This window comes from Cotesia typhae, unplaced genomic scaffold (assembly GCF_013202065.1).
Source record: "Cotesia typhae breed Kobodo isofemale line unplaced genomic scaffold, CoteBio_Ctyphae scaffold_91, whole genome shotgun sequence".
Taxonomy (NCBI): domain Eukaryota; kingdom Metazoa; phylum Arthropoda; class Insecta; order Hymenoptera; family Braconidae; genus Cotesia; species Cotesia typhae.
The window spans coordinates 632,632-642,376 of NW_027423781.1; the positions used below are offsets into that span (position 1 = coordinate 632,632).

At 25.3% G+C, this 9,745-nt stretch overlaps 1 protein-coding gene across 1 annotated transcript; it reads left to right on the forward strand.

Moving 5' to 3' along the window:
* The first annotated feature begins 102 nt into the window (after window positions 1-102).
* On the forward strand, window positions 103-7,805 carry Uex (metal transporter uex). Its single transcript, XM_074258745.1, has 13 exons — window positions 103-247; window positions 346-1,012; window positions 3,321-3,597; window positions 3,742-3,879; window positions 4,002-4,346; window positions 4,528-4,701; window positions 5,260-5,431; window positions 5,742-5,933; window positions 6,080-6,226; window positions 6,332-6,472; window positions 6,545-6,817; window positions 6,948-7,186; window positions 7,293-7,805. The coding sequence occupies exons 2-13, from the start codon at window positions 402-404 to the stop codon at window positions 7,677-7,679; spliced, it is 3,096 nt and encodes a 1,031-aa protein (XP_074114846.1). The 5' UTR covers window positions 103-247; window positions 346-401; the 3' UTR covers window positions 7,680-7,805.
* The last annotated feature ends 1,940 nt before the right edge of the window (window positions 7,806-9,745 follow it).

Consider the following 9,745-nt stretch of genomic DNA (forward strand, 5'->3'; position numbering starts at 1 on the left):
AGTTTGCGCACGCGCCAAAAATTCAAGGTCACCGGAGAAATTACAGCGCGTATGAAATTCTAATAAAAATACAGGAAAACAGCAACAAACTATAGATATACACTCGAATCAACACCGAAGCGAACACACACACACACACACACACAGTCACACAACGAAGAGCAACACCAACAATCAAAAGATAGAAAGCAAGAGCAGCGTTTAGTGGACGGTGCACGGTGGCCAGTACTGGCTTCGTAGAGTAGAGGTAAAGACATTCATAATTATTATTATTACTATTTTTAATTTATTATGATTATCATTATCATTATTATTATTGTTATTAAAATTATTATTATCCCACAGATATTCCCGTTCCATTACATTTCCACTTCGCACGTTCGCACACGGCATTCAGTCGCATGATGGCGCAACATGTAGGTCGTTCACGTAAATCGCCGGCTTTTTTATTAATTATTCTCTTTATTATTAACTCAACAACAATTATTGACTCGTCTGCACTGCCCAGCATCAATGGCGACAGCAACAAGCCGGTAATAAATTCTGTTAAATTAATAACAAGTGATTATTATCAGGATATAATTTTTAATAATAAAAATAACAGAAACACAATAATTAAAAGTGATAGTTACAGTTATAGTTCAAGTGTTGGTGCTGGTGAGAGTAATCAAGAAGCTGGTGAAATAAAAATTGGTGTTGGTGTTGGTGATAAATATTATTTATTGACAACTGGTGTGAATTTAAATAAATTAAAAAATATTAAGTGGACTCCTGACAAAACATATTGTGATATTAATATTAATAATAATAATAATAATATTAGTGGTAATATTGATAAAAATAATTACGGGATAAATATTTGGAGTGACAGTGAGGGTACTAGTGCCATTTTTGAGTTTTATACTAGTTTAGAGGTTACCAAGATCTACTTGTGTCAAGTGGAGAATAATTTTCAGGGAGATGAACAGCTACTGGGAAAATGGAGACCAGTCGAGGACCTGCTGGTTCATTTGTGAGTATTATACAAGTCAAGTATTGATTGTTGTTGTTTTTTTTTTTTTTTTTTTTTTTTTTTTTTTAAATAATTGTGGCGGGAACTTTAAAAGAATTATTTAAGGTTATTTCTTAATTGTGTATCTAGAGATAGAGCATTTTCAAATGAAGAAATTTATTTGATGAAGAAAATTATAAAATTGTAAAGTGACAGCTCAATTTAATGCAATTAATTTTTTTCTTGGCACAATTTTTTTGTTTTAAAAATTTTTTAAATTATCAAATATTTTCTAAATCAATTCTCAAAATTAGCATTAATTAATTTTTGATTTGATTTTATTTTATTTTACAGAGAATTTTTGGAGTAAATAATTGCAAAGAAAATTTTTATGAATGAAAAATTTTTTTTTTTAAGTATTTTAAATAAAAAAAAAATCTAAAATTGTTAGATTTTATTGTAATTTTAATTCACAAATCTTGGAGATGTTCTACGACGTTAGACGTGTAATTGAAGAAATGATCTTGATCGTATACACCGGAAAAGTTAAATTTAAGTGATACTGAAAATAGCAGACATCCGATAATTATTCTGTTTTGACTCATTAAGTTAAACAGATTAAATTAGTTAAATTTAACTAAATTAAAGATAAAAATTCTTTAAAAAAAAAAAAAATTTTCTTTTTATGATTTTATTAATTTTTATTTTTAAAAAAATTAATTAAATCTTAAGTCATATAAAAAATCCCAAAATATTTTCATTACAACTTATTTAATAATAAAATTATTAAATGAATATAAATGTAATTTTTTAAAAGAAAAAAAAAAATTGTATTTAAATATAAATTTTTTTTTTTAATTAAAAAAAATCAATTAAAAAAAAAAAAAAAATTGAAATTTAAAAATATTAGAATTGTTTATCAATATTCATTTTAATTATTATTTATTATGATAAATGTAAGCTTTAGGAATCACGACAAAGTAATATTTTCAGATAGTTATTCATTTATTAAGTAAAAATGTTGGCGTCGGTATCGGGAATAGCCGGTGAGATGTAGGCCACGATATCTATTTTTACTTACTCAAGACTTAACTTATTCATGTTTGGACCATACTAACTAACTTACCTAAATTATTTATTTACGTACATAAATTAAATACATATATTTACATTTGTATAAAGGATTTAAGTCTTTATTTACATTTCCAAAAATATTGCCTTGTGATCAAACGTAAACAGTTTTAATTATAAACCGATCGTACTATTGTAAAACTACGCATTTGTTATTTTTATTTTTCAACAATTTATTTTATGAATTTTACTACAGTATTATTTTTTTTTTTTTTTTTTTTTTTTTCACAGTACTCAGTTATCAAATTAACATATGACTCATCGTATCTGGTCGGCGACCTTATGTCCAGTATCGTTTAACTATACTTCACTGTAGTTAATGACAAAAATTTTAATTACATGTAATTAAATGACACATTTTTTTTTGGACCTGATTAATTTTGTTCTAGTTTTTAAAAAAATTTTTTTTTAATTTTTTAATTTTATAAATATTTTTTTTGAGGTCTGTAATGATAATGGGCGTATTAAGTTGATAATTATAGAGTATATAGATTACATTTTTTTATTTTATATTGTAATCTAAATTTTTACAAAAAATTTTATAAATTTATGATATAAAAATTTGAAAAAAAATATTAAAAAAAAAAAAACTTGTGATATTTTTAAAGATATAAGCTCATCCCGATGTTACACTCATCAAGAGCTTTCATTTGAGTACCCACATGTATTTTTGATATATTTTTCATATATACATATATATAATATATATAAATATATGAAATATATGAAAAATTGATGTGGGTACTCAAATGAAAGGTATTGATGAGGGTAACATCGGGATAAGCTCATATCTTCAAAAATATCATTCGTTGACAAGATACAAGATCATCTCTTAATTATTAAAATTTTTTTTTAAGGAAGAATTAAAAAAATTAAACATACTTATAAATTTAATAACTCAAATTAACAAATAAATAAATTAATGACCTTAATTAATTAAAACTTAAAGCCTAGTTATAACAATCAATAGCTCAGAGCATTTCATCTGCAATATAAAGTAATAAAGTAATAAAGGAATAAAAATAAAGATAAAAAGTACTATTACAAATTCTTTTTTCTTTTATAAAATCTCCGTAGTGACCTTGACCTACTGCGTACAAATAAAGAGCTTAATCCGTTAATAAATTACAATAGAAATAAAAAGTAAATTTTGTTTTTATTTTAATCAAAGCTCACTGAATTTTTTTATTTTTTTTAGACCGAGAAGAAAACGTGATATTCCAATTGTGGATAAACCCTCCTTAAAACCAGCAATGAACGGCGATGCGGAAAAATTGCACATTTATGGTCTAAGATTGGAAGGTGAACAAGAAGAGCAAGAGTTTGCTAACGGCGTGCCGAAAGTTGTCGGCGAAACTTTGGTAACGATACGTATTTTCGGTTTTGGGATTACTACAGATACTGTTATCAGTTTTACTGATATACCACAAAATCGCGGTGAGATTTGCGACAAGATTAAGTCACAAGAATTTATTGTAAGTTTGATAATCGATATCTCACGTTTTATTTTATTTATTTATTTATTTATTTTTTTTTAATTAATTTTAATTAAATTCAGAAATAAAAATAAATTTTTATAGTCTATGAAAATATTATTAATTTAATTCACATTTTTACAGGTGGAAAAAGTCGAAAATTTCACAGCAACTATCTCGGGAATGCTTCCTTTGGGTTCACCATTTTACATTTGCGCCAAAAGTATGTCCTCTGGTAGTGTTAATTTATTCTATCATCAAGGAACAGAAGTCTATAAACAAGTATGTAAATTAAAATAAAAATTAATTTCTTTAAAATTCAAAAATTCAAAAATTTTAGACACGGAGACAAATAAAATATATTATGACAAAATTTTCTTAAAAAATTTTTATTTTACTTTCAGATCATCTCGTACCAAAAAACTCTACCGCTGTGGCTTCAAATAATAGTAATATTAACTTGTCTATCATTCTCGGCATTGTTCTCCGGTCTTAATCTTGGATTAATGTCAATGGACCGGACAGAATTGAAAATTTTATGCAACACTGGGACTGAAAAAGAACGAGAGTACGCACGTACAATCCAGCCGGTGCGAAATTATGGAAATTATCTTCTCTGTTCCATATTATTTTCAAATGTACTTGTCAATTCTATTTTTACGATCCTTCTGGATGATTTAACCTCCGGCACAGTCACTGTTATCGGCGCTACATTGGCAATTGTTATTTTTGGCGAGATCTCACCGCAAGTATGATTTATTTTTTCTTCTTTTTTTTTCAATATTAAATTTATTTTAATTTAAATTACGCAATTTTTATGAGTCAGAAAATTTTTAAGTTTGCTTTAAAAATTTTTATTATTCAATTATTTGAGCTTTAAATATTTTTTAAGTAAAAGTTGAAGATATTTTTATTTATTTATTTTTTTAGGCATTTTGTAGTCGACACGGCCTATGTGTTGGTGCGAAAACAATCTTAATAACAAAGATAACAATGGTTATAACATACCCGCTGAGTTATCCGATAAGTAAATTTTTGGATTATATGCTGGGAGAAGAAATAGGAAATGTTTATAATCGTGAGCGGCTCAAAGAACTTGTTAAGGTAAGTCCTTATTTTTTATTACAATTTATTGTTCTTACGTAAATTAAAAATAATTTTTTAATAATTAATTAAAAATAATTTTTTAATAATTAGTTAAAAATAATTTTTTAATAATTAATTAAATATTATATTATGTCATAAAAAATATTTAAAATTATTTACTTTATCGATTACACTTCATTGGATGTTTTTATCGGATTAAATAACGGAAATGAATCTACCAGTAGCCAAAATAATAATAATTAAGTCAAATTAAATATGACACGCAACTAAAATGCGTGTTACTTTTATTTCGACGAAAGATCACGATTAAATTTGAAATTTAATTCTTTTAACTTGGAATTAATTTTTTTTCTCTCTGTCATGCAATGTCAACCGGTAAAAATAAATCAATAAATAATTTTATTTATTTATATATTTATTTGATAATGATTTCTTTCGAGGTGTAAAAACACCTGTGTATAAAACCAGTACAATTATTTTCTTATACTATTAATAATAATCTAACTTGTAAGAATTTTCGTTTGAATATTTTTCTGATAATTTTTTTTTTTCCAGGTAACAACTGGTTACAATGATTTAGAGAAAGATGAAGTAAACATAATAGCCGGTGCCTTGGAATTGAGGAAAAAAACAGTCGCTGATGTGATGACACGTATTGAAGATGTCTATATGCTTGATTATAATGCGATCCTTGATTTTGAAACTGTTTCTGAAATTATGAAATCAGGTTATTATTATTATTATTATTATTAATTTTTTTTTTTAAACAAAATATTTAAAAAAAAAATTTTTGCTTATAGTTTTAAAAATTAAAAAATATTATTTTATCTCAAAGATATTTCATTAGTATAGTAATCAATAATCGTGTAATAAATTGATAAATTTTTTTTATTATTATTAAATATGTTATCTAATTAGTTCGTGTGATACCGGAAAATAATCACGGGCATTTATCTTCACGGACAATTATATATACATATATATTATTATTAATAATTCAATAAATTAAAAATTCAATATTTATTTTTTTTTTATAGGATTCTCAAGGATTCCCGTATACGAAGGAACAAGAAATAATATTGTTACAATGTTATATATCAAAGATTTGGCATTTGTTGATCCTGATGATAATACTCCACTGAAGACACTTTGTCAATTTTATCAGAATCCTTGTAATTTTGTATTTGAAGATGTTACGCTTGATATTATGTTTAAGCAATTTAAAGAAGGTAATTGTTATTTGTTTTTTTTTTTTTTTTTTTTTTTTTTTTTTTACAGCTGAATCACAACAACAACAAAACTGTAAAAGTCAATATTCGATAAATTAAAATAAAAACCCGTATTAAATTATTGAATAATAATAAAAATATTGTAGGTCACAAAGGTCATATGGCGTTCGTGCAGAGAGTAAACAACGAAGGCGAGGGTGATCCTTTTTACGAAGTAATAGGCTTAATTACGTTAGAAGACGTTATCGAAGAATTAATCCAAGCCGAAATAATGGACGAGACTGATGTTTTTAGTGAGTTTACTTGCAATATTTTTTATTTTGATAAATTATTTTATGTGTTACATAAATTTTTTAAAATAATTTTTTTTTTTTTTTTTTTTTTTTTTTTTATTACAGCTGACAATAGAAGTAAACGCAAGAGATTAAATAATCGTCCGAAATTACCGGACTTTACAGTATTTGCAGAGAAAAAGGAAAGTCAACGCATACATATTTCACCTCAATTAACATTAGCAATGTTCCAATATTTATCTACCAGTAAGTATTTTAAATAATTATTTTTTTTTTTAATTTAAAAAATTGAAAAAAAATTTTTTTTTTTTTTTCTAGCTGTTGCTCCATTTAAACCAGACACAATATCAGAAACAATTCTACGCCGTTTATTGAAACAGGACATAATTCATCACATAAAAGTAAAGTCCCGTGAAAAAGCGCGAAATGATCCTGCGGCGTTAATTTATCAACAGGGAAAATCTGTTGATTATTTTGTATTAATATTAGAAGGACGAGTGGAAGTAACTGTTGGTAAAGAGAATCTGACATTTGAAAGCGGTCCATTTACTTACTTTGGATGCCAGGCACTCGGTACCAATATTGGAGTTGGTAAGAATTGTTTTTTATTTTAAGACAATTGATTTTTTTTTTTTTTTTTTAATTAAATTTTCCTTAAAAAAATTAACATAAATAAATTGTCTTTAAAATAATTCCAATAATAAAAATTTAATTTTTTCAGTTGAATCGCCGACAACAAATGTCAATCCACAGTCTTTAGGAAGTATACAGTCTATTAATTTAGATGCGATACTTCGGCATACATTTGTACCTGATTATTCAGTACGTGCTGTTACTGAAGTATTTTATCTAAAAGTAAAAAGGTCTTTATACTTGGCTGCTAAGAGAGCTACATTATTAGAGAGAAGTCAGAAGGATCCGTCGCCAAGTAATGACCAATTTGACGACGAAGTTGAGAAGGTAATTGATTTTATATTTTCTAAAAATAATTTACAAAATAAAAAAAAAAATTTTTTTTTTTTTTTTTTTTTTTTAATATTAATAAAAAAAAATTATAATTTTACAGCTGCTGCATTCGTTAGACGAAGACGACCGGAGTATGCAGTCATCTCCAATTTTAAGTCGCAAAGACGACGACATGAAATCACCGGAACAGAACTCACCAGTTCGCAGCGCCACTGCTCCAACATCTCCAACTCCAGTCAGCGCCTCTCCTGTTACGAACTCAAAGTTCTTACCTCAAAGCAAAACCAGCGAACCTAACGGGCAGCTTCGGAACTCACCGCCAAATCAAATTGAGGAGCCTGTGGAGCCCTCTACGAATAATTCAGAAAGTAGTCACAGTAAATTAAATTTAGACGCTGAAATTGCCTCAGGTTTGTTAAGTAAAAAAACCAACGAGGATAATAATGACGAACATACTAATTTGTTATCCACACAAGATCGTTCTTAACAGTTACAAAATGGCCATACGAATATTATTGTCGTGGTGGCTCCTCCAATCAACGAATCCAATAGTGAAAGATGAAAAAAAAATTTATTATTTTTTTTTTTTTATTAATAAAAATATGTGTATATATATATATATATATATATATATATATATATATATATATATATATATATATATATATATATATATATATATTTGCGCAAGCGCAAAAGTTATTCCAAGTCTCTGCGCATGCGTACGACTATGGAACGGTTGTTGCGCATGCGCAGAACTCGTTCTCAGTCTGAGCATGCGCAGAAGAGTCAACAGTCCCGATATATATACATACATAAATATATATACAGATATATTTAGGTACTTAGTAGTTTGTAAAAATATTGAGCGTGCTTACTTAAAATTAATTAATTTTTTTAAGTCATTTAGTTTTCGCTCAGGGAATAAAATGCCAAAATTTATTTTTTTCATCGACACTTCCAGTTGAAAATAATTGTTATCGTTATTATTAATTACAGTAATTAACAATAGAACTGATTCATCATGTATCCATAGTTTTTTTTAGTTTTTGTTAGAATATTTTACTACTTTTTTTTTTTTAACTTTATAGAGCTTTTTTAATTTTTAGATTGTTTAAAAGCTCCGAGAATCATAGGTTATATCAATTTATATATATAAATATATATATATATATATATATATATATATATATATATATATATATATATATATATATATATATATATATATTGTCTATTTATTTGATTTAAAAAGTAGACTGATTTTCGTAAAATCAATCGAGATCATCAAAATATAATAATTGTCTTTTTTTATACAGTTATAAGTAAATGTTAAATTAAACAAAGTTTAAAATATATATATCAAATATATTTAAGAGGTTTTTTTAAATATAGATAATTATATACTAATATATTGTAAGTGATAGAGATGTTTCATGTTTTTTATATAGATCATTAAAAATTTTTTAGGTTTACTAAAGTATATTTAATAATTACAATAGGTTAATATTAAACTAAAAAATAAATCGCCTTTTTATCTATTTGAATAGAATCATTTTATAATAAAAAAAAAATTATAATTAATTAAACAATACAGTTTGAGCCATTTTGCCCCGAAGTATTTAATTCAACGTTATTAAATGTAAAACTGTGTAATAAATCTATTCAAAAATACACTTAGCCTTTAAAACAAGCATGGAACCATTTTTGCGCATGCGCAGAAATTGTTCCTTGCTCGAGCATGCGCAGTAGAGCCGACAGTCGCAAATTCTTCAAAAAAAATTGCACAGTGTATTTTTTTTATTGGATTTATTACACAAGAATAAAAATATTTATTAAAAAGTAAAAGTTTTATTGAAAGTACTGTTCAATTTTTGGAATAATAAACTAATTTCTTAAATAATGTTCATCAGATAAATTACTGCCATTAAAATGTTTGTTAAAATTATTTGATGATGTAAATTAATAGATTTTTATTTTATTATTTATTTATGTTGTCGAGATTTACAATTATTAATTATTATTACCAAGAAAAGCACCGAGAATTAATAAAAATATAAATAATTAATTGAAGCTAATGACTAATGATCAAAAGAGAAATAATGGTTAACAGAATCTAAGTCAAATTTGCATTTTTGTCGTCTATTAGGTTAAATAATTGTTAATAATAGTGAGTAATTATTTATAAATATAAAATATAACAGAGATTATAAAATTATCATTATTATTATCTTTAATGAATAATTTGATTGGATGTTATGTACTTATTATTAATTATATAAACAGGAAAAATAAAAAAATTAGAAATCATTTTATTCTCTTGAATTATTTCTTAAAATTTTTATTTTATATTACAAAAAAGCCGTTTATTTATTTTAAATTACCAAAAAAATTTTATTTAGTTCGTAAATTGTTTGTAAGATGGCGTTGCGCACCGGATATGGAGCTACGTCATTAGCCCGCCAAAATTCAAATTCAAATAAATAACTTAATTTTTTAAGTAAGTTAAAAATTTTTTAATTACTTGGAGAATTTTTTTGACAAGGAAAATAA

Excerpts from the sequence above, each read along its gene's own strand:
- Uex (XM_074258745.1), top strand. The coding sequence starts at position 402 with ATGATGGCGCAACATGTAGGTCGTTCACGTAAATCGCCGGCTTTTTTA. Across the intron at positions 3,598-3,741 it reads TTAAGTCACAAGAATTTATT|GTGGAAAAAGTCGAAAATTT; the intron begins GTAAGTTTGATA and ends ACATTTTTACAG. Across the intron at positions 7,187-7,292 it reads TTGACGACGAAGTTGAGAAG|CTGCTGCATTCGTTAGACGA; the intron begins GTAATTGATTTT and ends ATAATTTTACAG.